The sequence below is a fragment of the Canis lupus genome, chromosome 30 (genome assembly GCF_048164855.1).
Source record: "Canis lupus baileyi chromosome 30, mCanLup2.hap1, whole genome shotgun sequence".
NCBI classification, from domain to species: Eukaryota; Metazoa; Chordata; class Mammalia; order Carnivora; family Canidae; genus Canis; species Canis lupus.
The window spans coordinates 35,534,618-35,561,765 of NC_132867.1; the positions used below are offsets into that span (position 1 = coordinate 35,534,618).

General features: G+C 46.1%; 1 protein-coding gene and 2 long non-coding RNA genes across 5 annotated transcripts in view; 1 reads left to right on the forward strand and 2 right to left on the reverse strand.

Annotated features, from left to right (window-relative positions):
• The first annotated feature begins 5,176 nt into the window (after positions 1 to 5,176).
• Positions 5,177 to 18,760, forward strand: LOC140621657 (uncharacterized). The gene is made up of 3 exons (XR_012021415.1): positions 5,177 to 5,680; positions 7,680 to 7,874; positions 16,268 to 18,760. It is a non-coding gene; the product is annotated as an uncharacterized lncRNA (long non-coding RNA).
• Positions 10,466 to 22,287, reverse strand: LOC140621655 (uncharacterized). Its single transcript, XR_012021413.1, has 2 exons — positions 20,176 to 22,287; positions 10,466 to 11,329 (listed from the first exon to the last, which is right to left on the reverse strand). It is a non-coding gene; the product is annotated as an uncharacterized lncRNA (long non-coding RNA).
• Positions 22,288 to 22,621: 334 nt separating this feature from the next.
• The window catches only part of VPS26C (VPS26 endosomal protein sorting factor C), a 44,893-nt gene continuing 40,366 nt past the window's right edge, over positions 22,622 to 27,148 (reverse strand). For 2 of the 3 annotated variants that reach the window (XM_072806943.1, XM_072806944.1), the window contains exons 6-8: positions 25,931 to 26,081; positions 25,515 to 25,667; positions 22,622 to 23,833 (exon numbers count right to left, since the gene is read on the reverse strand). In XM_072806943.1, the coding sequence (XP_072663044.1) occupies positions 23,751 to 23,833; positions 25,515 to 25,667; positions 25,931 to 26,081 (387 nt within the window). In that variant the 3' untranslated portion in view covers positions 22,622 to 23,750. Of the gene's footprint in view, positions 23,834 to 25,514; positions 25,668 to 25,930; positions 26,082 to 26,234; positions 26,400 to 27,148 lie in introns of those variants that run through there. The other variant, XM_072806945.1, reaches the window with a different exon arrangement.

Consider the following 27,148-nt stretch of genomic DNA (forward strand, 5'->3'; position numbering starts at 1 on the left):
ACTCCGTTATGATTTCTAATTTAATTCCAAGAGTCAGAGAATAAACTTTGTGTGTTTTGAATCCTTTGAAAATGCTGAGTTTTTAAAAAATATTCATTTACTTGAGAGAGACAGGGAGAGGGGGAAGACAGGAAGATAATCCTCAAGCAGACTCCCCCATTGAGCTCCGAGCCAGACACAGGTCTTGAACCCAGGACCCTGAGATCCCAACCTGAGCCAAAACCAAGAGTCAGATACTTAATCAACTGAGCCACCCAGTTGCCCCAAAAATATTAAGAGTTTTTTATGTCCCACAACATGGTCTGCCATGGCAAATGTTCCATGAACACTTAAAAAAGAATATGTATTCTGCTGTTGGTCAGTGAAATGTCAATCAACAAATTAAAATGGTTGGGAAAAATTTTCAAGCCTTTTATATACTTTCTGATTATCTGTCAATTCACTCTCCTAATTACAGTGTGAAACTTCTGACTATAATTGTGGATTCGTCTCTTAGAGTTCCAACAGATTTTACTTTGTGTATTTTGAAGCTGAGTTATCAAGTGCATAAATATTTAGAATATGTCCTCTTGATGAATTGATTTTATATTACTATGAAATGACCAGTTTTTAAGGATCAAGTCTCCTAGTGATGAATTAATTCACCTTTTCAGTGTCTGAAAAGCTATTTTACTTTTTTGTGAAAGATATATTTCATGACCATAGAGTCCAGGTTGATAGCTTTGTACTTTCAATGTTATCAATATTTGTTCCATTGTCTTTGGGCTCACATTGTTTCCAATATGACATCTCATGTCATTCTTATCTTTGTTTCTCTGAATGTAATGTGCTTTTTTTCCTGGTTGCTTTTCAAGATTTTCTCTTTATCAATGTTTTTGAGCAATTTGATTATGATGTGCCTTGATGTAGTTTATTCATGATTTTTGTGCTTATAGTTCCTTGAATTTCTTGGGTTTGTGGGCCTAAGTTCCTTGAATTTCTTGGGTTTGTGGGCCTAAGTTTGTTTCATCAAACTTTGAAAATTCTCAGCTGTTATTTATTCAGATCTTTTCCTTGTCTTCCCACTTTTCCAGTGGTGTCCAATTACAGATATGTTAGGCTGCTTGAAGTTATCTTATACAGCTCAATGATATTCTATTCACCTTTTTTTTCCAGTTCCCCCCACCATGCTTCATTTTGGGTAGTATTTTTATATTTTTTAATTCACTGATTTTTTTTTTATCCCTACAGTGTCTGATCTGTTAGTAATCCCACCAAGCATATTTTTCATCTCAGACATTGTAATTTTCTTTTTTTTTTTTAAAGATTTATTTATTTATTTATGATAGAGAGAGAGAGGCAGAGACACAGGCAGAGGGAGAAGCAGGCTCCATGCCGGGAGCCCGACGCAGGACTTGATCCCGGGACTCCAGGACTGCACCCTGGGCCAAAGGCATGTGCCAAACCGCTGAGCCACCCAGGGATCCCCAGACATTGTAATTTTCAAGTCCAGAAGTTCATCTTAGGTCTTTTCAATATTTCTGTGTCTCTATTTAACATGCTTACCATTTCCTCTACCTTCTCAAACATAAAGTATATGGTTATGAGGACTATTTTAATGTTCTTGTCTACTAATTCTATCATCTGTCTCCCTCTTTTTTCTGTTTTTGTTGATTGATTTTTCTCATTACTATGGATCATATTTCTCTACTTCTTGGCATGTCTGGTGATTTTTGGTTAAAGGCTAGACAGTATAAATTTTATTGTATGTGGCAGGTAATTTTCTATGAATATTCTTGAGCTTTGTTCCATAGTACAATTAAGCTTCTTGGAAAAAGTTTGATACTTTTGTTTTTTTATTTTAAACTTTGTTAGTTGAGACTTGAGTAGATTTGAACTGGGGCTTTTATTTCTCCATTGCTTCTGGATATTCTATATGATGATACTTTGTAAATTATGAACCTTTGTATTCTAGATATTTGGAATCATTATTGCTCCTTTAAAAAAAAAAAGATTTTATTTATTCACGAGAGAGACAAAGAGAGGCAGAGACATAGGCAGAGGGAGAAGCAGGCTCCCTTGCAGGGAGCCTGATGTGGGACTTGATCCCAGAACCCTGGGATCACCACTTGAGCTGAAGGCGGATGCTCAACCACTGAGCCACCCAGGTGCCCCACCCCTCTGGTCCTTTTTTAGAAAATATTTTATTTTTAAGTAATCTCTACACCCAACATGTGGTTCAAACCTACAATCCCAAGATCAAGAGTCACATGCTCCACTGACTGAGCCACCACGCACCCCTCCCTCCAGTCCTTTTGAGTGATTCTTTCTCCAGTCTCTGTTGGTGTCATCATATGCATGTGTTGATCAGTAATCAGCTGAAGACTCAAGGGGACTCTCCACAAGTCTCTGGGACCCTCTCTATATGATTCTCTTCTCTCCATGTACTCTGCCTTCTTCACTCTGGCTACCTTGGCCTCTTTGACTCCCAGCTGCATTTTCTCAATTCAGGGAGACTACTGCCTCCATCAGGTTTTCCCCTCCCAGTGCTATAGTCTGGAAACTCTGGGGACATTGTAGTAAATTGGGGACATTGTAGGGCTCGTTTGTTTTCCCTTTCTGAGGGATTACTGTTCTGTGCTGCCTGATGCCCACTGTTTGCATGTCATTTTTCTGGTGTTTTTTAGTGTTTCAAGAGGGTACGTTTTGCCCTTGTTCTTCCTGGAAGCAGCAGTCTTAGAGGGTATTTTTAAATATTGTAGTAAAATAAACATAAAATAAAATTTACTATCTTAATTATTTTCAACTGTATGGTTCAGTGGTGTTAAGTACATCCACATTGTTGTGCAACCATCACCACGATCCTTCTCCAGAACTTTTTCATCTTCCCAAACTGAAACTCTGTACTCATTAAACACTATCTCCTTTGGATTATATGTCAGATATTGTGGATGCTTCTTTGTTGAGAGTCTGTATTTAGTTGTCTTCCCTTAAATAATGCATCATTTTATTCTGAAAGGCAGCTAACTTGTTGATAGATCTTAACCTTCCAAGTCTTAATAATAGGCTTTGTGAAGAAATGCTTAGAGTGGCTTTACGCTGGAGCAACCCTTTCTAGGATCTCATCTAAATGAATAGGATGCTAAGCGAAGTGTCCCCAGGCAGAAAGCTAGGATGAATGTGGCACTTAACTAATGTTTCACTTTCCTCAGGGACCATAGTCCTCTAATGGCTTTTATCCGATGTCTTAAAGCAGTTGCTTTACCTTTGTCCGGTTTTATTTTTTTGTGATAGAACAAGTCCAATACCTGTTCTTCAGTTCTGAGCAGACCTGAAAGTCCTGGAAGGTATTTTAAAAAAAAGGTGTCTAATACACCATTTGAAGTTGTTTGCATTTTTGTAATATAAGTGCCTCCTTCTCAACCCTCCACTTTTATTATAGTTATAGATTCTGTGTTAGTTGAACTCTATGGAAAGTACATATTGAAGAAGGGTTTTATGATTCCATGAGTTGTGGAACAGAGCAGCAGAAACTTGGATAATGAGCTGGTCTAAAGAAGAAGCCCTCTGGAACTTGATAGTATATTTAAGGGAAATTTAGACTTTCACAGGACAGGGCAAAGAAGAGATGGATTCAACTTAACCTTTCCCGACTCAGAGATCTGAGAACTCCTGCTGACACCTGGGTTATACTTATATTGCTCACAGCACCTAAAAAGGCACCTTACTTAGAAGATGATAACAAGCTATCATAGAAACATAATGAATAAATGAATGAGGTTTATGTTCTTCAAAGGCAAAGAGAATAGTTTCCTATGTGTATCTGCAATTTTTTCCCCAATGGTCAAAGGATTTTAGACTTGTTTTAAGTTCTAATGTCAAACTCTCTTATATCTCACTTTTTCCCTATGCCACACTTTGAAAGAGGTGGACCTTCTCTGTCTCACTGCATGTCAGGGCAGCCTGACCACCCAGAGACAGGCCATTAAGCATTCTAGAGCAGCTGCTCCTGACAGGCCAGAGATATTCCAGCATGCCTTCTCTTGGCCGGGCAGCTGGCGGAAAAGCACCTCAAATGGCAGGGAGATAAGGCAAGGAAAATGACTGTGCAGAATGGAATCTACTACTTGTCTCCAACTTTCTGCTGGTATGAACCAAAGCCTGTCAGGCTCTGCCAGCCTGGGGACCCAGCTCTGTGAAAATGGCATGCCCATCTCTGCTGTGAGCAGCCTCAGAGACTGGAGCTGAAGAGAGTGAAGAAAGAGGCGAAGTGGGGAACTTGTGGCTGGGATACTGGCCCTCCTGCTTGGTGGCCTGCCCTGGTTTCCTTTCTTCTCATTGACTTTCTCATTGGCTTCTCAGCATCCTTCTCCCCCTCCTGCCTTAGGACTCCAGAATAGGAACTGTGGGCAGTGGCGGAGCCTGTGGAGGGAGCAGCCCAAAGTTTGCTGGGTAGAGGGGTCAGAGCCAGACTGAGACAGAGCTGGGGTGGGGGCAGGAGGGAGGAGCCTGCAAGCCACCACCCTGATGATATCAACAACAAGGCATGAGGTGAGGCTGGGCTCAGATAAAGTAGATGCAAATGCTGGAAACTCCTTCCAAGTCCCTTGCCAGTTGTCACCTCACCAATCCTAAAAATAGTCCCCTTAACCCTGAGGAAGCAAATAGAGGAGAAATGGACTATGTTTGTTTCTAAGGCTTTCACATATGTTAGATTGGCTGTGGGGTGCCCCATGGTCCTTGCTGACAAATCTTTATCTGTCCATGCAGTGGAAGTAGCAAGAGGTGGCTAGACCATCTGCCACTAAATGGCTCTGGTTAGCACACCCCCCAAAATGACAGCATACAAACACAGGAACTTTAAAGTGAAAAAAAAAAATCCACTAGCACCTAAACACTGGGGCTTCTGACTACATAATATGAGAATATTATTGCTCCCCCCCTCTCTTTTACTGCTAGGCTTCCTCACATCATGGAAATCACTAGGGTAGAGTGGGAAAAATCTGGATCTTCGAGTGGAGCAAATGTGAAATTTAATGCCTGGCCAATGACTTCTATTTAGTGAGCCTCATTCTGTGCCTGACATTGGGCTGAGTATGTTATACAGCTGATCCCAGGACCACACGAGGTGGGGGACGTGTCTGAAATAGAACTCTTTCCCAGCAGACTTATTCACAGGGTATCTGTGCAGGTGTCTAGTTGATGTCCTCAATCAGAGTTCACATGGCCCAAGAGAGCCTCCGTGACTTCCGCCCCTTTGTGGGGTGAGACCCTAGTCCTCACTTAGTGGTTATCAGCTGTGACGACTCATGTAAGCATCCTATAACCAGGATCCCCAGTACAACTGAATCAGACTCTTTATGGGCGAGATCCATGTTATAGACTGAATTGTGTGTCTCCCCCAAATTCACATGTTGAAGCCTTAACCCCTAACATGACTTTATTTGGAAATAGAACCTTTCAGCCGACCAAGCCACAGATGTAACTAAGGTTAAAGGAGGTCATAAGGGTGGAGCCCTTATCCAAAACTGTTGTGTCCTTATGAGAAAAGGAGAGACCCCTGGGATACACATGGAGAGAAAAGACCATGTGAGGACAGAGTGAGAAGGTGGCTGTTTGCAAGCTGAGCAGAGAGGCCTCAGGAGAAATGAAGCCTGCCGACACCGTCATCAAGGACCTGGGACCTCCAGATTCCAGAACGGTGAGAAAATAAATCTCTGTTGTTTAAGCCAGCCAGCCTGTGGTATTTTGTTATGGCAGCCTGAGCAAGTGAGTATAGTCCAGCATCAGCATTTTCCTTTTTCAAAATAACTTTGGCTATTCTAGCTCTTTTGCATTTCCAAGTACAATTTAGACGCAGGTTATCATTTTATACATAAGGCCCTCCTGGGGGTTTTGCGATTGCCCTGAATCTACAGATCAATTTTTGAAGAACAAATACGTTAACAGCATTGATGATTCCAACTTGTAAACATGATATATCTCTCCATTTATTTAGATCTTTTACATTTTCTCTCATTAATGTTTTATAGTTTTCACTCTGGTCTTTCGTATTTTTCATTAAATACATTCCTAACTATGCTGCACATTTTGATACCCCTGGAAATGCAATTTAAAAAAAAGATTTTATTTATTTATTTGACAGAGAGAGAAAACACAAGCAGGGGGAGTGGCAGGCAGAGGGAGAGGGAGAAGCAGGCTCCCTGCTGAGCAGAGATTCCTACGCCTAGGCTGGGTTCAATCCCAGGATCCTGAGATCATGACCTGAGCTGAAGGCAGATGCTTCACCGACCGAGCCACAGATGTGCCTCTGGAAATGCCATTTCTAAACTTCATTTTCCAGGAGATTTTTGCTGGCGCACAGAAACATAATTTCTGTATATTGACCTTGTGTTCTGTCCCCTTGATTAATGATCTTATTAATTCTCATAGTATTTTTTTTTACTCCTTAGATCTTTCGTGTAGACAATTATGGCTGCAAATAGAGGCATTTTCACTCTTTCTCTTCCAATCTTATGCTTTGTATTGTTTTTTACTTAAACTGCATTGGCCAGGACCTCCAGTATAAAACATTATTTGTTCCAAGTTTCAGGAGGAAAAAATTTAGTTTTTCATCATTAAGTATGATGTTAGCTATGGATTTTCCATAGATGCCCTTTATCCAGTTAAGGAAATTTCCTCCATATTCTTAGTTTGTTGAGAGTTTTGTTGGTGGTGGTGGTGGTGGTGTTGAGAGTTTTAAAAATCGTTAATAGATGTAGAATTTTTGTCCATTTTTTTAGTGATCACATGATTTCTCTTCTACTGTTAATGTGGTGAATCACATCTGATAAACCCTGTTAATTCATGCTGTATTTCTATATTGCTGCATTATACTGGATAATACCCTGAAGATTTTTACCTCTATGTTTATGAGGTCGTATCAGTTTGCAAATCTGTACTTGGAATGTCTCCTTCAGGATGTGGTGTCAAGGCTGACCTCATGAAATGAACAGCAGAGTGTTCTGGTTTCTGCAAGAGTTTGTGTAATTTGGGTACTATTTCTCTGTTAGATGTTGAATAATTTGGAATTTTCTCTGTGGAAAAGGTTTTTTTTTTTTTTCTTAGATTTTATTTATTCATGAGAGACACACAGAGAGAGGCAGAAACATAGGCAGTGGGAGAAGCAGGCTCCTTGCGGGGAACCTGATGTGGGACTCGATCCCAGGACCCCGGGGTCACGACTTGAGCCGTGCTCAACCACTGAGCCATCCAGGTGCCCAGATTATTGGTTTTAAATGTACCATCTTTTCTATTATATGCATATAGAATTATGAATTTCCCTCCAAAGAGTGCTTTACCTGCATCTTATAAATTGTGATGTGTTGTTTCCCTTTTCATTCAGCTCAAAGTATCTTCTAAATTCCCCAATGATGCTTTGATCCATGAACTATGCCGTAGTGTGTTTAGATTCCACTACTTGGTGCTCGCTTCGGCAGCACATATACTAAAATTAGATTCCACTACTTGAAGTTTTTCTAAATATCTTACTTCAACATAATCTAATTATATTGAATTATTGTGATCTAACACAACTCTGTTGTGATCTGAAAACATAACTGTATATTATTTGAATCCTTTAAAATAGTTTGAGATTTGTTTCATTGGCACAGTTTATGAATTACCTCGGTGAACATACTAAGTATACTTAAATGTACTAGGTGCCTTGAGTCTGTGTGACCAGCAAGCGATTTGAAATATTATCCAGATGGAATTTAGAAGCAAACTTGGGGTGTCCATGGAGTTCGGGGCTGCTGAGGCATAGAGTATGCGGCCAAAGCTGTGTGAGGAGCCTGGAGAGAGTAGCTGGGAACTTCATCCTGTAGGGAGAGTGGTCCACGCCCTGTGGCCCCAAGGTAAGTATTTTGGAGATATGTGCGGTTGTCACCACGACTAGAAGTCAGGTAGGGAGGGCCTGGAATGCGAGATATTGTGCTGTGAGCCAGATAATCCCACAGAGTGAGGATTGGCCCCTCTCCCAGTAAGATTTTTCAAAGATCCACCAAACCCAGTCTACACAAAACTGCTGCTGTCCAATATTACAAGTCACATATTATATTTTAAATGTTCTAATAGCTATGTTTAAAAAAGTAAAAAGAAACAAGTAAAATTAATGTTGGCACTAATCTTATTGTATATTTTTTAAAATTTTACATTTATCCAAAATATTATTTTAACATATAGTCAATATAAACATTAACATGGAGATATATTACATTATTATTTATTATTTTATTTTTAAAAAGATTTTATTTATTTATTTATTTATGAGAGACACAGAGACATAGGCAAAGGGAGAAGCAGGCTCCCTGCAGGGAGCCAGATGTGGGACTCGATCCCACAACCCTAGGATCACACCCTGAGCCAAAGGCAGATGCTCGGGCAGCCCGGGTGGCTCAGCGGGATAGCGCCACTTCGGCGCAGGATGCAATCCTGGAGTCCTGGGATCGAGTCCCACATCAGGCTCCCTGCATGGAGCCTGCTTCTCCCTCTGCCTGTGTCTCTGCCTCTCTCTCTCTCTCTGTGTCTCTCATGAATAAATAAATGAAATCTTAAAAAAAAAAAAACCCAAAAAAACAAAACAAGGGCAGAGCTCAACCACTGAGCCACCCAGGCGTCCCTGAAGAAAGAGAATCTTAAGTAGGCTCCATGCCCAGTGCAGAGTCTGATGTGGGGTTTGATCACATGACGCTGAGCTTATGACCTGAGCTTAAATCAAGAGTTAGATGCTTAATTGAGCCACCCAAGTACCCCCCTTTTTTTAAAAAAAATTATTCCAAGTCTACTAGTCTACAATATCCAGAGTAATCACATTTCAAATGCCCCGTAGTCACATAGCGAGTGGCTTGTGGTCACTGAGTTGGACAGTACAGATTGAGACCCTAACTTTGTGTACGACACCAAGCATTGGTGTTTTAGTTCTTATTTTTAAATTTTTTTTTCAGAAAGTATTGGTGTTTTAATGTACTTTTGAATTTTAATGTACTTGAATTTGCTAGGAATGCAATTACTGTGCAAATAGAGGTTTGAGGTTTGACTGTATTTTTCTTTTCTCAGAATTTTTTCAAGAGTTGTTTACCATTTTGGAAAGTGATATCCTCCAACGGCACCGTTCTGTGGTTAAGTCCCCAGAACAGCACATTTGTAGCTGTCACGTTCATGGTGATTCTGGGCGTACGGGCACTGAGTACTTCAGTATTATCTAGGTGTCTTTTTTTTTTTTTTTTAATAAATCTTTTTTTTTAATTTTTATTTATTTATGATAGTCACACAGAGAGAGAGAGAGAGAGGGAGAGGCAGAGACATAGGCAGAGGGAGAAGCAGGCTCCATGAACCGGGAGCCCGATGTGGGACTCGATCCCGGGTCTCCAGGATCGCACCCTGGGCCACAGGCAGGCGCTAAGCCACTGCCCCACCCAGGGATCCCTCTAGGTGTCTTCTTTATCTGCACCTAAGCAACTACTTGTTGAAATATGTATTATTTTTGGGGGATCCCTGGGTGGCGCAGCGGTTTAGCGCCTGCCTTTGGCCCAGGGCGCGATCCTGGAGACCCGGGATCGAATCCCACGTCGGGCTCCCGGTGCATGGAGCCTGCTTCTCCCTCTGCCTATGTCTCTGCCTCTCTCTCTTTCTCTGTGACTATCATTAAAAAAAAAAAGAAATATGTATTATTTTACAATATATCACTTTTATTTCTTCTTTATATTAGATCTGAGCATTATATTGGTTTTTAAAAAAATTATGTGTATAGTAGCATATATGTATATATTTCTTATCAGGTTACCATAGGAGCTATTTAAACATATTTGACTAATATTAAACTACTGCTAATCATGAAAATATTGGCTGTAAATACGAATATAAAAAAATGCTAGTTATAAAAAGGAATGTTAGGTCCCTGTAGCAGAGAAGGGGTCCCGATGTAGGCTTTAAATCTCTCTCCATCTAGAAGCAGAACACAAACTAAAACTGGTATGAATTATAGGGATAGATAAAAAAGCACTGATAATTTGCTTTATTCATTTTTTTATATGAAACATGCACCAAAGTTCTCTGATTATAGAAAACTCGATGATGCCTTCAGATTATTTTATAAAGTAAAGCTCTCCCCCAAAATATTATCTCCTGTGATGTAAAATGACCTTTTAAAAGCCAGTTTTTCATATTATATGTTTACTTTAAAATATCAGGACCTCCTTTCATCCTCTCATCTTGGAATCTATTTCCTGGTCTTAATTTAATTACATCCACCACATCTGATGAGTTTCCTCTGTTGAGAACTTCCCTCTAGAGCTCTTAACATTGGGCAGAGCTGTCAGCGGTTCCTCTGAAGACCCAGGAAATTCTACGACAAAACAGTCTCTCGTTAGGCGCTGCATAGGAAAGTACATTTTACGCTTTCACTTTTTTCTCAATGGCAGTAAACATAAAATACACCGCATGTGCGTATGTGTGTAGTAACTAGCAAGACAAAATGATTTATTTTTAGGATTACAACAAATTAGAAAATTCTCAGGCCCTGAACCTGATTTCTAGTCTAACTCCAGAGCTGATTTCATGGGCCGTGAAGACAGGCGCCGGCTGCTTGGCCAGGGAGCCCCCAGCACAGGGCGTGCCCACAGCCAGTGAATGCAAAACTGCTGATGAAGTTGCTCTATTCATACCTGCCTCCTCATTGCACATTTTGAGGGAACAATAATGGCCACATTTACCCAGCTCTTTTTATGGGCCGGGCCCTGTGCCAAGTGTTTGAATCCTTCACAGTAGGAGTTACTGTCCATATTTTACAGATGAAAGATTTATCTTTCTATTTGCTTCGGAGGCAGGCCTGGGGATTTACATGCAATTACTAACTAAATATGGGTTGAGCTAATTTAGGTTTTAACCTCATCTGTTTTTCAAAACAATGGCCGATTCAACTGTCCTAACCGCAGGTTGGTGATCTCATCAGCTTTTCTCCAGGCCCCGCTTTGCATTCTCCTTCCTTAGTCAACCAACATTTGTTGCATACCTGCTCCAAGCAAGACCCCCGGAAGCTTACAGAAGCCGTTCATATTCTGCAGTGTGAGGTGGGCCCAGGGGCAGGGTAGGAAAATCTTGTTTCCCTCAGGAAGGGTGAAGTTACAGAGCTCTCGGAAAGCACCGCTCTCAGTGAGTGAAGCTGTGGCCCTCCATCTGCTGCACATGGGAGTCACAGCTTGGGCTTTCTTCTCAGTAACTGGGATAAGTAGTCAAATTGTGGCCTCTGGGGCTCTTAAAAGCCCCATCCGGGTACTTCCAAAGATGCAGTCAAGGCGGACTACCAGGGTACCTGGAGGTAACGAATTAACAGATGTCAGCCAGTTGGACAACTGAGTCAATCATATGCCAATTGGGCCTGGGAAGAGCTTCCCTTTGGAAAGGGATCTCGTTGCCTCCCACCCTGCTGTCAGGGCCCTAATGGGGATAGCAGTGGCTGAGGGTATCGGCTCCAACACTCCTCACTGGGTAACCTTGGGCAAATTACACTGATCTCTCCATGCTTGTTTCCTCATCTGTAAGATGGAGACAGAGTAATCTCTTCACAGGTTTGTGAGAATTAAGAACTAATGTGAGGCACCTAGAATGGTGCCTGGCACGTGGTAAGGCCAAGATAAGTGTCAGCTGTTTTGTTACAGGCAATGAGTAAGACAAGAGAGTCTAGCTCTCTTACCTTCAGATGCTTTCAAGCAAAGCAGAAGATACACCCTCCTTACCTGTCCTCCCTGCTACCCTGAGAGGCTTCATGTGGACATAGGCCCTCCTGCCTGGTGTGGACTGGACCAGTGGTTGCAGATTTAGGTGTAATGGCAGGGGCCTAGCCACTGGACGGCTATCCTGGAGTCCCCACCAAGGGCTCTCAGGGGTGAATAATTTCTTCTTGGGTCTCACTCATTTCTCCAGCTCTTTGCTCTATTTTCTTATTTTTTAAGATTATTTTTCAACAAAGAAAGTGCAAGTCAGGGGAGGAGCAGAGGGAGAGGCACAAGCAGACGCCATGCTGACCAATAAGCCTGACACGGGGCTTGATCCCACAACCCTGAGATCATGACCTGAGCCAAAACCATGAGTCAGACACTTTAACAGCGCTACCCAGGCGCCTCTACTCCATTTTCTTGTGTTTCAGGTTTATATACATCCCCGGATAAACTATGTATGTTGACAAGGATTTTATGTCCTCTGTAATATGAAAATTATCGTAGCATACTCTCTTTACCTTAAAATTTTCTTTGTAGATTCTTTGTATTTTTTCTTAATCTGTGTCACATATGTATTTGTATTTGTGTATATACATGTGTACATATATGTACCAATTTACAGGCCCACCAGCAGTATATAAGAACGCATGATAGATTTTATATTTTTAAATTGTGTTTGTTTTAAAAATTAAAAAAATATATATGGATAGGAGAAACATTCAAATACTACAGAAAATAAGCAAACTAAAAATAAATACGAATCTGTTCTGTGCCTCTACCCTGATCCCCTGTTCCAAAGGAATCGACTTCCACAAGTTTAGTGTGGATACTCCTACATTCATTTCATATACGATAGTCCTTTTCAAAGTTACACAAATGGGACGATTCTGTACCTATGATTGCATACCTTGCTTTTCTTTAAAATATATGATTTTTCCATATATAAATACATACAAATCTACCTTATCCAATTTAGCAACTTTCTAAGTATTATATTAGATCAATGTTGATGTAACAAAATCTATTTGACTATTTCAATTTTCACCAAGTTTGGAAATTTTTCAGTCATTATTCACATAAATATATTTCTGCTTCCACTCAACACTTTTTTCTAGAACTCCCGGGATAAGTGATAGACCGCTTGACATCATCCCACAGGTCATGAGGATCTTTCTTCATTTCCTTTCCCTCTGTTTCTTCCTTTTTCTTTTTTTCCTGAAGATCCAATTGGCCTTATTCAATGATCCACAAATCAGTAGCATCCCTTCTAGTAAATAGGTGCTCAGCATCTGATTCTTTTTTATGTCTTCAGCTTCTTTTCTCATCATGCCCTGGTTTTTCATAAATCCTTCAGCGTATTTTAAATAAATATTTTAAATTCCTTGTTTGCTAATTTGCTTTCTCTGCCAATTCTGGATCTCTGGATTTTGACTGAATTTTCTCCTGTTTATGGATTACGTTCTTCACTTCTTGGAGTGTCTACAGTAATTTTGATTGGATACTAGATATTGTGTGTCATACCACTGAGGGTCTGGAGTCTGTGGCTTCCTTTGGAGAGTGCTGAGTTTGTTTTGCCTGATAGTTAAACTGCTTGAAGATTAGCTTGAGCCCATTAAGGCTTGTTTTTAAGCTTTTTTGGGATGGATTTAGAGTAACCTTGCTAATTATGTGTGATCATTCTGGAATCTTCTCTCTGGCTAGTTGGAATCCAAATGCTCTCAGCACTGTGTCAGCTCTGGAAACCTTCTGACTTATAGATACCTCGTATTTCCTTGCCTTTTGGAGTTTCACTGTACATGTATATGACTAAATTTTAAGCAACAGGTTCAAGAGGATTCCTTTCGGATTTCTAAAGTTTTTTCTCTATGTATCTTTCTCCTCTCCAGTATTCTGAATCTCAAATTCCAGCCACTTCAGTCTGCCTAAACTCCGATCTCCAACTCCTCAAATCTGCAGGTCCCCCCTCCATGTGCCAAGCCTCGGTATTCCTAGGACTCACTTTGTGTGTTTCTCATTTCTCAGGGATCTCAGTCCTGCACTGACTATTCTAATGTCTAAACACTGGTGTTTTCTATATTTTGTCCAACTTTTGTTTATGAAATGAAGGTAAGTCTGGTACCAGTTGCCCCTTCATGGTGTAGAAGCAGAAGTTCCTAAACACTATTTTAGAAATTCACATCTTTCATTATCTGTAATTATAAACTCCATGAGGACATACATGTTGATCTCTAAACAAAGATCTGGTAGATATTTAGGCTTAGTGTGTAAAACACTTTAATTTTTTTAAAGATTATTTGAGAGAGAGAGAGAGCATGATTGGGGGAGGGGCAGAGGCACCCCTAAAACACTTTAATTTCTTTATAACAGGTCTATTATACTTTTGAAAAAGGGAGATAATAAATCATGGAAACTATCACAGAAAAATGGAAGCTTAATGGAGAACAAAGAAAGCAAGAAAGAAGATGTGATTTCATTTATAATTTAGGTGAAAATGACAGACATACAGGGGCACCTGGGTGCTCAGTTAAGCCTCTGCCTTCCCCTCAGGTCATGATCCCAGAGTCCTGGGATCGAGTCCTATATTGGGCTCCCTGCTCCGTGGGGAGTCTGCTTCTCCCTCTCCCCCTCCCCCTCCCCCCTGCTTGGTCTCTCTCCCGCTCTCCCTCTCAATAAATAAAATCTTAAAAAAATGGGAAATAACAAACATATAATTCATGAATGAGCACTACCTTACTTACATTTTTTAAAATTTAAAATTTGAAAAAAAACCCGATACTATATATCAAGCAATTGATTTAAGCTAAGAGGTTAAAGAATACATGGCGGGTGTTTAAAGATCACTTATTATTTTGCAATACTGCTTAGCAAAAAGGCACAGCACAGAAAATGTAGTTATGATGGAGCCAAGCCAGGTTTTAGGCTTATTTAGTGTTCCTTGCTTGTTTCAACCTGATTCATCACAACAAGGTCTTTGTTTATCTCCCTGAGTCATAAATATTTTGTACTTAGTTTCTATTGTGAGGAAAGAACAGAAATTTGTTACACAGAGCCTGAACCAGCCAAGGATTATTAGGCCATGTGATTGGCATTACCACTTTTCTTTAAATGAAGATTCTCACATATCTGATTTCATACATTTCTGAATCAAAGAAAGGGCTAATATAATTTTGTTCCCACATTTCTCTTAATACAGAGAACTTATGAACCTTTAGCTCTCACAGACACCATGCTTTTTATCCCTTCCGCTAGGTATCTTAGAACAACGGCTGACAAATAGTATTGCTTAATAAATATGTTGCATAAATGAGGAAATTCATGAGGTTGACCCTTTGTTTTCATGAGTTTATTGGCTACACGCTTTTTTCCCTTTGATGAATTGTCTTTTCCTTTCTTGACCTGTTTTCTTTTGGGGTGCTCCTATTTTTCTTACTGCTCTGTAAGAGTATTCCTATATATTAACGACATTAATCCCTTTCAAGTCATTATGATAAATGTTTTTCCTAATCTGTCTTTTCTTTCTTGACTCACAGAACTCTTTTATGTACTGAAGGTCTTTACCATCAATACTTTTCCTGATGACTTTTGTCTTTGCTGTCATATTGTAAAAGTTTCACCCTATAAATTATATATTATCTATATCTTCTTCTTTTAAAGGTTTTTATTTAAATTCCAGTTAGGGAATCCCTGGGTGGCACAGCGGTTTAGCGCCTGCCTTTGGCCCAGGGCGTGATCCTGGAGACCTGGGATCGAATCCCACGTCGGGCTCCCAGTGCATGGAGCCTGCTTCTCCCTCTGCCTATGTCTCTGCCTCTTTCTCTCTCTCTCTGTGACTATCATAAATAAATTTTAAAAAAAATTAAAAAAAATTCCAGTTAGTTAACATACAGGGTGATATTAGTTTCATGTGTGGAATTTGGTGATTATTCACTTACAGTATCCTCTTCTGGTATTATTATTTCATTATTTACTTTCACATTTTTTATACCTTTGGAATTTACTTCCTTTTTTTTAAAGATTTTATTTATTTATTCATGAGATACACAGAGAGAGGGAGAGAGAGACAGAGACACAGGCAGAGGGAGAAGCAGGCTCCACTCAGGGAGCCCGACATGGGACTCGATCCCAGGACTCCAGGATCACGCCCTGGGCCGAAGGCAGATGCTTCAGCATGCTGAGCCACCCACGGATACCCTGGAATTTACTTCCTTTTGAGGTGATTATTGGCAATATAATTTTTATAATTTTTATAGTTTTTAATTATAATTCAGCGTAATTCTTATCAAAACCCTAGGTAACTTTCTTGCAGAAATTGACAAGCTGATCCTCAGATTCATTTGGAAATGCAAAACACCCCAATTTTAAAAATGAAAATAAACGTTACAGAACTAACACCTCACAATTTCAAGACTTACTACAAAGCTATAGTAACCAAGACAGTATGGTACTGACATAAAAAATAGAGATATAGATTAATGGAAAAGAATCCAGGGTCCAGAAACCCATACATTTATGGTCAACTGATTTTTTACCAGGGTGCCAAAGACAATTCTTGAGGAAAAAATTGCATTTTGACAAATGGTGCTGGGACAACTATATATCCAGATGCAGAAGAATGAGGTTAGATCTCTACTTCACATGATATAAAGAATTAACTCAAAATTGTTCAGAGACATAAATCTAACAGCTAAAACTATAAGACTCTTGGAAAAAAAGCCATTAGAGTAAATCTTCATGGATTTTGGATTAGGCAGTAGGTTCTTAGATATGACACCAGAAGCTCAAGAAAGAAAAGAAGAAAAACCGGACTACATCAAATTTTAAAACTTATGCTGCAAATTATGTATAAAGATGGTGAAAAGGCAACCCACAGAATAGGGGAAAATACTTGGAAATCATAGATCCAAAAAGAGATTTGCAAACAGAATGTACAAAGAACTCTCATAACTCAATAATAAAAAGGAAAATAATCCAATTAAGTAATGGGCAAAGGATCTGAATAGACATTGCTCCAAAGATGACATACAGATGGCCAATAAGCAGATGAAAAGATGCTCAGTGTCATTAGTCTTCAGAGAGACGAAAACCCAAATCACAATGAGATACAACTTCACACCCACGGGGGCGGCTACAGTAACAAAAGATGGACCACGGTAGGTGGCGCGGAGGATGTGGAGAAACCGTGCCCTGCTGGATTCCTGGCGGGAACGTAAGGTGGTGCAGCTGCTCTGGCACACAGTCTGGCAGTTCCTCAAAAGATTAAACGGCCTCCTATGATCCTGAACTTCAATCCCTAGACGATCCAAGAAGAGTGAAAACACATGTCCACGTAAAAGCGTGTGTGTTTATGAGTGTTGGTGGCAGCGTTTCTCTCGATTGCCAGAAAGCGGGGTTCGAATGGCTGTCAACTGATGACAACGCCATACGGTATGGCTATGCGATGGAATGCTACTTGGCCGTAAGAAGTAACGAGCTCCCGATCCACGCTGCCATGCGGGTGAACCTCGGACACGGGACGCCAAGGCAGAGAAAGGTCACACAAGGCCACATAACCCAGGCTTCTGCGTAGACGAAACGTCCAGGACAGGCAAAGCGTATGGAGACAGAAAGGAAATGACTGGTTTCTCGGGGTGGAAGACAGGAAGTGACTGACTACTGATAGGTTCGCGGTTTCTATTTGGGGTGGAGAAATGTTCTAATTTTTTTTTTTTTTTGAAATGTTCTAAATTTAAATCATGATGGTTCCACTACTCTGGGAGTAAGTATACTGTGAGACCGTACACTGAACGGGCCGAGTCCTAGCTCAGTAAGGACATTAACAAAAAGAATACATATTTTTGGGGTATGACATAATCTATAGGATTCTCTCCTTTTGCAGATGTTGGAAACTTCCAAAATAAAAAGTTAAAAGGATATACACCCTGTGGGATCCATCAAGATGGTTTCTTTCAACACACTAACGTGATACATTATGCTGGTAGATTTCCTAGGGTTGAACTGCCTCTTCATACCGGAACCCCCCCCTCCACACACACACCCCTGCTTTCTGGTCCTGATATACTGGTTTTTCAATACATGGAAAAATCAACTTGTATTTTATTTAGGATCTTTGGATCTGTATTGATAAGTGCAATAGGTTCGTGGGGTTTTTCCTGCTTTGTCAACGTTCAGTTGTCCCTTGTGAGACCTGATACTTTTCAGTTCGGCACATGACCACACAGAATACTGTTTATTTCTTGCTTCTCTGCAGCCATCTGCGGCCATGTGAGTTTCTGATTATAAGATCTAGGCAGAAGTGTCCTATATGGTTTTAGAAGCCATCCTCAATGGAGCTGGCACCTGGCCTTTGCCTTTGCCCACCGTCCTGCTTGCTGGCATACAGGCGTAAGGCCTGGAGCTAGCTGTTACTGTCTTCCACCGTGAAGACGAGGTGGCACGTGTGAACCAGAAGTAGCCTGGATCGTGAGGCCATCGTGGCTCTGTGCTGACGTGCGGGCTCTGGACTCCCTACCCTGGACGTGTACGTGAGTCTTGTTTAAGTCACCCCAACCGTGGGACCGCCTCACTCACCTGATAGGTCAGATTTTGATATTAGGGCTACACTCACTTCATACAATAAACTGGGAGGTTTTCAACTTTCTCTACAGCCTGCAGTTGTTTAAATAGCGGAACTATTTGACCCTTGAAGCTGTTATAGAAGCCGTCCAATTGGGCCGCCTGGGTGGCTCAGCGGTTTGGAGCCTCCTTCAGCCCAGGACGTGGGATCGAGTCCCACGTGGGGCTCCCTGCATGGAGCCTGCTTCTCCCTCTGCCTGTGTCTCTGCCTCTCTCTCTCTCTCTGTCTCTGTCATGAATAAATAAAACTTTATTTTTGAAAGATTTTGTTTATGAGATACACATCGAGAGACAGGTCTCTATGGGGGGTGTTTCGTTTGTTCTATTAAAGACGTGCCAGTTGAATCAGTCTTTTCAAAGTACCAACTCATGGACTTATTAATAAATTTCCCAATCGTTTGGCTTTCATATCAGTTAATTCCTGCTTTTGTTGTTATTCTCAGGTTGTTCTTGCTTTTCTAGTTTTGGGTACCTAACTCATTAGTTTTCATTCTCTCCAGTATAATAATGAAAACACGCAAGGCTATGAATTATCCTCTGGCTGCAGCACTGGCCAGAGCGCAGAGCTCTTTGCCATATGGTATATTTATTTTCATTAAATTTTAAAAGTTCTGCAAATGAAGCTTTGGGTTCCTTTTTGAAGAATATTACACATTTACAAGTAGTTATACTGAATTGGATTTTCCCTTTGGTATGAACTTCTCATTTGATTTTAATATGATAGACTATAAGCCTTGGGCAATTTCTACTTTTTAAATTTTATTGAGATTATCTTTCTTTTTTGGAAGAATATATAACTGATTTTTGCAAATTTTCCACGGATTCAAAAAATACATGTGTTTTCTGTAAGATATAAAGAAAGATGGTGGTAAACACTTTAGGAAGTAAATGCTCATCTCTTAAACACATATTTTTGTGTATTGGGTTTTAAATTTTGGTTTTAATACATACTACTTCAAAACCAAAATCTGAAACAGGAAAGCTGTTCCATTCTGTCACTTAAGACTCAAAGGTGATGGTTTTGAAGCTCTTGCCTTTGTCCCCTAGATGGGCAACCCCCAAGAAAGGAGGTAACCATATCACACTTCCCAGAGCCCTCACCGAACAAACTCATCACTGGGGGAAATGACAGTTGATATTGATTATAGGCAAACCAAACATTTTGGTGTTTTTTACCCCCTGGTCTTGATCAAGCAGGTGCTCCCCTAAATCTGACAAGGGTCTTGCAGACACAGGCACAAATTATACCTTTGTACTTCTCTAACTTCTTAAAACCTAGAGTATGTGTCTTATATGTGACACACAAGGTTTCAGAGGGACTAGCTCGGTTTGGATATGAAAAACCTCACAGCACTTAGAATCCTGCCTACCCCGACGGGGGTGCAAGGTGTCCCCATTTTACCGGTGATATTCACAGGAAAGCATAGTAGGGCATCAGGGGTCCTCACCGAGTTTTCATTCTGTTTTGCCTTTACTCCATCACTTGACTGCATTTTGTGTTAAGTGTAGTTGGATCAGCTTGGGTCTCCAAATTGGGTGGCCTTAGGTTTCTTAGTGAAGTCACATTCTCTGAATATCCCAGCCCCTCTGACAGTCTCGAATATAAACAAGCTTTTGGTGGTCAGAGTGGAGAAGACACTGACCCAGGAGACTTATTCTCACCTCCACCCCTTAAACCTCCGTGCATAAGTTTTTTCCCACCCGCGGGTCCAGTTTTGACTTCCTTGGGGTTACAGAATTGTTTATACACAGAGCAATTTCCCGAGCAGCTGATCTGCTTTGCGACTTTCCACCTCCACTCCTATCCATTACCTTGGAGAAGCCTTACCGTGGAAAGGGATTTCTTCACAGAAAATGGCTCTCCGACCTCTGACACTCAGCGGGAAGGACGAAGTGGCTCTGACGGCAACGGTCCATGAAGAATGCATGGCTGCCCCCGCGAACAAGAGCACCTGCACCTTCGGCAATGGCTCTCCACTCTAATGCTCTCTTAGTGTGGGAAGTTGGGGCTGTTTGGGGGGTGTGGGCCAGGAGATGGGCAGAGCGAGGAAGCTTGGGCAGGTCCCAGCCCCTCTGTGCCTCAGCTTGCTTAGCTGTGAAAGGGGGATACCCGCCCCCCCGGAAGGCTGTTGTGAGGTCATTACTAAAGGACATCATAGTGGTCGGGAGTGGTCTAGAACTCTCTGATATTTTCACTTCCCATAAAGGAAATCAGGATTAGAATGTGATTTACCTTGGACTTTTGGGCCTTTCATCACTCATCTCATCCCTAAGCTGCATCCAGCTGCAAACGATTTCCTGTCTCCTGATCTCATCTTCCTTTAATTCACTTCGCCAAAACCGAGGCAATCACTGTGAACAAAGGTCAGCAGAGCCCTCGGCTCCTCCAGCAGATACGGTGGCCTGGCCCACGCGTGATGGGGAACAGGAGGAAACAGGAGGAAAAGCATGTCGTTGACGCGGTAAGAGAAGCCCAAATGAAGCGAGGCGACGGTGGCCTGGGCTTGGGGGCCAGTGAAACCTGGGCCAGGTGAGGCAAGCCCCCCCGGAGGTGGGCAGGTGTGCGGAAACCCGGACAGATGCCTTCCATTGGCGACAGCCGGTTCAGGAGAAGGGGGGCAGCGGCTCCCTCCTCGTGGGACTCCGGGTTACGGGGTGCAGCACCGGAGCAGAGTAAGGAGCCCCCGCTCTCCCTGCGCCCGGAGCCGGGCTGGTGTCTCCTAACAGGCGGCACCTCGGAGCGCCAGGGCTGCGGCCCCCGGGCAGGGCAGCGTGCGGCCCGTCCCTCCCCGAGCACGGCCCGCGAGCCCGGCGCAGCTGTCCCCGGCCAACGGGACCGAGGGGGAGGCACCGCAGTCTTCTCGGAATTTAGGACGGGTACCTGCCTCTGGGGACACCGGGAACTTGCGTCTGCGTAACTGCCTGACTAGGAAGAGTGAAAACCCGCCCATCTTCCGGCCTCTCAGGTCAGGAATTCCGGGTAGGGCTGGGTCCAGCGGGGTCCTGCGGCCGCTGCACAGGTGGCAGCGGTGGCTGCAGGGAGCGCCAGGCCACACTGCCCTGGGGCGGGCCCAGCGGGCCCCAGCCAGGTCCTGGACCTGAGTGTCTCCAGGTCGCCTCTCGGCTCAGAGGAGGTCATGGAGGTGGGCGCAGTACTTCCGTCCTTCGGGCACGTGTCAGGCTCTGGAAGCCACTAGGCCCTGGCCGGGGCTCCTGCCCTCCTGCTCATGAGCTCTGGGGGGCCGGGCTGCCAAGGGCCCAGCAGTCGGTGCCCTGGAGACGCGTCCCTCCCTGTCTCTCTCCTGCGGTGACACGGGGTGGGGAGGTGAGCCTTCCGCCGACACATTTGGGGGCGGGTGTCCCCCTTCTCTGCCCTCCCCGACGGCGTCGAGCTCTGGCACGGGCTGGGCCGGGTCGCAGGCCTGTTCCTGCCCGGCTGTGGGAAGGGGCCCGGGTCCTGGTCACACGACCGCACCCAGCAGCAAAGGAGTCGGAAGGAAGACCCCAGCCAGCGGCCACGCTTCACGGCAGCCTTGGTCCGGACAAGTAAGGGGGGACCCGAAAGGGGCCGTGGGACCCCAGATTGCAGCCATCTGCCGCAGCCCAAACCTCTGCCCGCGCGTGGAGGTGATCCTATCCCCCAAAGTCTTAGGAGAGTTCGGGCCCGGGGATCCGGAATCAGAGGCTCCAGTGATGGAGGCAGAAGCGTGGCCAGGGCTCCACCTCCCACCAGCCGCCAGGCAGGCCGGCTCCGACGCCGACTGGAGAATTCAGGCACTAACGCGTTGGCGCTCTCAGTCTTATTTCTGATTTACCTCTTAGGTGGCTGAGAACGGAACCAGGCCCCATTTCTGGGGAGCTCTGCCGGCCAAAAGGTGTTCCTGCCTAAGTGGGCATTTCCCAAACAATACACTGTTAGGGACTCACGGTCCAGACTCCCCCCTCCCCTCCTCTCCCTCCCCCACCCATCCCCTCCCCGCCCCCCTCCTCCCCCTGCTCTAATGGGTGGATCTGACACCCCCACCTCCGGCCAGGCAGGGCAGCCGTGCTCTCCTTCCTAACGGGCGGGAGGTGTTCCTTCCCTGGAAGGAAATGGCCAGCCTGGGCCCTTGTCGGCGCCGCTCAGGATCGAATGAAATGAAAATGAAGGCAGCCGGGGGGCCCGGCAGGTCCTCGGTTATTCCCGCAGAGGAGCACTCGTCGTATTTATATCCACAAAAGCAGTTTACTGAAGAAATTATATAGCAATAGACATCCCAAACCTTTTCTCAAAATTCTCATTTAGGTGTTGTTTTTTATTTCATTAAAAATGATTCCTACCTTTGAAATCTCCCAGAAAAGTACGGCCTCTTTGTTTCCCGACGTCTAAACACGTTATCAAAGGCAGATCATGATTAATGTCAGGTGAACCTAAGAGGAGGTTCCTAAGCCACAAATGCAGTCTCCGGGAACCAAACTGGAAACGACTCGGTGAATAAGCTGTATCGGTCCCAGGGGCGAGGCCGCGGGATAGAGCCGTGCCCGAGTCCAGTCGGTCTGATGGCTGTTGACGTCACCGGGCGCTGTCCCAGGACGGTGGCGGCCCAGTGGGGCCAGGGGCCGCCTGGCTCGGGCCGCCCAGGGGCAGGGGCTGTCAGGGAAGGCGGGGCCGCCAGGGCCGACGCCTCATTAGCTGTGGCCCCGCAGAAACGCGCTGCCGCAGGCTCCGCATCCACCGAACCCAGGGCTTCACCTGACACACGGCGCAGGCCCAGTGCATCAGGATCAGGTCCGGGCGTCTTCCCGGCACCACCCGGCGCGGGCGGGCCTCCACCTCCCGCCCGGGCCCCGCCGCCCGCCATGCAGGCCATCCGACGGCGACGGGTGCGGACGGCCGCTGGGCCCTCCTGTGACAGCAGGGACGCCTTGGTCCCGTTTCTCCGAGTTCTGAAGTCATCATGAAGCGTGTTATAAAAGGACAGACCAGAGCGGAAAAAACGCCCCAGGGCTCCAGCGGCTGCGCTCTGCGGCCGTCGGTGGGACCTGCCAACCCCATACGCGGCCCGGAGGCCGCTGTGCTGCCGCGGGCTCGGCCACCTCGGGCGGCGAGGGTTCCGTCGCCCCCAGGACCCCGCTGCCCGGCCAAGCTCCCGCGGCCGTTCCAGTCCCACTGCTCCCCGGAGCGGCCCGGGAGGTCGGGAGCCGGGGACTTCTGCTGGCCGCGGCACGATCTGGCCAAAAACGGTTGACAAGTCCTGCGGAACTTTCCAGGAGAGGTCTGATGAGAGGAGCCCCCTGGACGCAGACGCCTCAAGGAAACGAGGGACAGCAGTGGCCGTAATCTGAGGGGTCGGGTTCGTTTCTGATACAGAATCCTCAGGAACACGAGCCGCGCCTGCGGCTCCCGAGGCCTCCCCGCCCGCGCTACGTCCTGCAGAGCTTCAGCGGGAAGTTCTCCGTGATGAGGTGATCCGCGTGGAGCAGCACGACGATGTTCACCTCAAATTCTGGGGAGAGAAAGAAGGGGCTTGGTGCTCACCGGCCCCGCGGCAGGAACCACAGGCCAACCGCGCCGCAGGCTCGCAGGCTGGGGGGGGGGGGGCAGGCGGGTGCCCTGGGGGCTCTGTACCCGCGTCCCACGGACGGACGTCGCCCCGAGCCTCCAGGAGAAGCGGCCACGGCGGCTGCACAGCCTCTGCCCGCCTCTGGCGCGCTTGCCCCACGTCAGTGTCCCCTCGCCCGGGGACGGTGTCTGCTTCCCAAGCACACTGCCCTCGTCCTCGGTCTTTACCAGGGGGAACCTGCCGTAGTCCTTGCTGTTCACTCATACTCGTGCTCATTTGTACACTCCTGACAGCCCTTAATGGGAGAGAGCACGCGCAGACCGGCCCAGCTGCCGGCGCAGGTCTCCCAGCCAACAGAGACCGCGTCCAGCGACAGCGCGCAGCCTAACTGCTGTTCTTGGGGGGGGGGGTGCGAATCCACCCGAGGCACCCGTTTAAAGAGCCACCTCTTGCTGCCAAGGGAGCAGGGAGCTTCGTGCCAAAGGCAGGAGGCCGAGCACCGAGCAGCTCGGCCCCATGGAAGGGGCTCTGCGGTCGCCTCGTCTGAGGCCCCAGGGCGGAGTCCCGAGGATGACGTCCCCGTCGTGGGGCTGGTGGCCTTCGCCACGCATCAGCCACGACAGGAGCTGGGCGCAAGCAGCACGTCCCACTTCTGTGCTCACGTTCCGCCCAGGCGCCCTGCACGCAGAGCGGGTTCCCGCTGAAGGCCGTGTGGTCAGCCCAGCAAGGGTGAAGGCCAACACTGGGCGTCGGGCACAAAGGGCCTCGCGGCCACCCCTGCTGAGGGCAGGCGGTGAGATTCTGGGGAAGGATCCCAGGGCATGCGTGAACGTTACAGGGACGCCTCCTAAATCTGGCAGACAGAGCAGGCAAAAATTTAGGTGCTTCGAGTACAGCAGGGAGGAGAAAGAAGTTTAGGCCTCTTCAAGTTTACGGGAGGAACTAAGTGAGGACTGAACAGATGAGCTCGACCCTCTAGCTTGGACTCTGAGTACTCTGACCTAGACACCTTGGCAGCGCGCCTCCGGGAGGGTACGAGGCAGGATGGGCGGGGGCGCTGGGCTGGGGGTCTGGGGGTGCCGAGGGCACTCACCCTGCGCCCCGCTCCCGGTGCCACAGGCCTATACCACCTGTTCCACAATAACCACACTCACAGGTCCCAAAGGAAGTCCTGGCAGCCTAGCCGGGGCCACACTTGAGCCCGGGCTGTCTTGCGGCAGGTGGCCGGCCTGGCCCGTATTCGACAAACAGCTGAGTCTGTGACCCTCTCCACTCCGGACGCGGTGTCCTGACCCCTTCTGCGCTCACTAGGCCACCACGCTGCCGACAAAAGCCCTCAAGGGGCTCCCCAGATATTAATCCTGGGCAGAGACCATGACATCCCAAGCTGGGGGCGCGGAGGCCTCTGCAATGATGAAGGCTAACGCTGGGCTGTCACAGGCAGGTCCCCGCTCAGACGCCACCTGTCAGAGGAGCCTCCCTGGCCTCTGCATGCTCCCTGCTGGCGTCCCTCCTGCGCCTGCCATCCCGCCCGGGGCCCACACCCATGGGTGCACCGTGGGGGCCAACCAGCCTGCGCAGGGGACTCGGGCAGGCCCCCGGGGCGGGGAGCTGGTGCACTTACCCACTTTGAAGTTGGTGGTCTCCAGCGTGGGGCAGGTGAACAGCCGCGGGAAGACCATGTGGATGGGGACCGAGAGGCCCCGACAAACATCGCCGTCGGCGATCTGGATGTTCTGGATCTCCGTGGCGTCTCGGGCGTATCCTTCGGCGCACCCTGCAGGGAGGGCACCGCGCGGTCAGAAACAAGCGATCCACCGACCCTTGGGGACTCCACGAGCCTGGGTCCACACACTCAGCACCCCTGCCATTGGCTCTGTAGGACCTGGAGTCGCTCCCCCCCAACCCCCCCGCCCCAGGTCTCACTTTCTCAAACACACAGTTCTCGTAAGGGCGGGGGGGGCGGGGGCGCTCTCACTTCTGCTTCCACCCACGGGCCAGCTGCTGGGCAGAGGGCAACCGGGGCGGCGAGGCCCTTACCGCAGGTCTCCACGCGGACCAGCTGCAGCTCTATGCTCTTGATGGCGGCCTCCGAGCTCTCGACCACCAGCTCCCCTGTCAGCGGCTGCGTGATGACGCAGTTGGTAGAGTTGAGATGTCCCCGGATGAGGAATTTGGGGAGCAAGGCTCTCTGGAACACAACAGAAGACAGAGGGATGGAGGGGCCAAGGGAAATCGCTCCACAGTCAGTCACTTGGTGCAAGTAAAAACTGAAAACGGAATTGGACCATTTCTATAAAACCTGCTGGGACCCTGTTTTACAAAATGGGAGGCCCTGTTTTACTTCCTTCTTCTGTCAAGGTCATTAACAGGCTGAATTATTCAACAACGGCCTGCAGCCACCGGGCGGCCGACACCGCCTGGACAGAACGGCCAGCAACCAGGGTCGGCCGATCCTCGGTCAGGTCTGGAACGCTCCTTCTCGCCAAGCAACACGACGTAACAACGCCTGAGGAAGTTGCCAGGACTGTTTACGGGGAACCAGTCACGCTCCCCTAAAAGGTTTTAAAAGGAGAACCTGAAAATGCTCCCAATTACGCAACTTTGAAAAGCCAAGGTACTTGTTTCATTTCAAGGACACACGAAGAGAACAGTTTTCATCAATGTTTGACTAAATAAAATCTCCTGGACCTTTGCCCTGTAGTCGTAGGAACCTGGTCACGGGTGGATGACGCTGTGTTTGTGGGAAGAGGATCTGAAGAGTCAGAGGCAACGGTTCTAGCAGCTTCGCCTCACTGGTCCCGGGTTCTAGAGCTAAGTCGGAGTTTAGAACACCACGTCTCACAGAAACAGAAATGCAGCCGCAAACGTGAGCCACGTATGTAACTTACAATTTTCTAGTAGCTCTATGTTAAAAAGTAAAAGGAAACAGCTAAAATCAACCAATATGCCCTAAGTATCACTTCCACATATGATCAATATTAAAAAATAACGTTCATGGTGTCTTTCTGTTTGAAATCCAGCCAGCACCTCACCCCTGCAGCCCAGCGCCGACCAGCCCCCTGCAGGGCTGGTGGTCACTGGCTGGAGCTCACGGGGCACGCGGCGCAGCGCAGGAAGCCGACAGCCCCGGAGGTGCAGAGCTCGAGGAGAGTCTTGATTCCAAAGCTCTAGCAACAACTACAAGTAAAGAAGCTATTTGTTTAGAAAAATAAAAAAGCAGCAACAATCTACATTAAAATTCTTTCAGGCAATTGA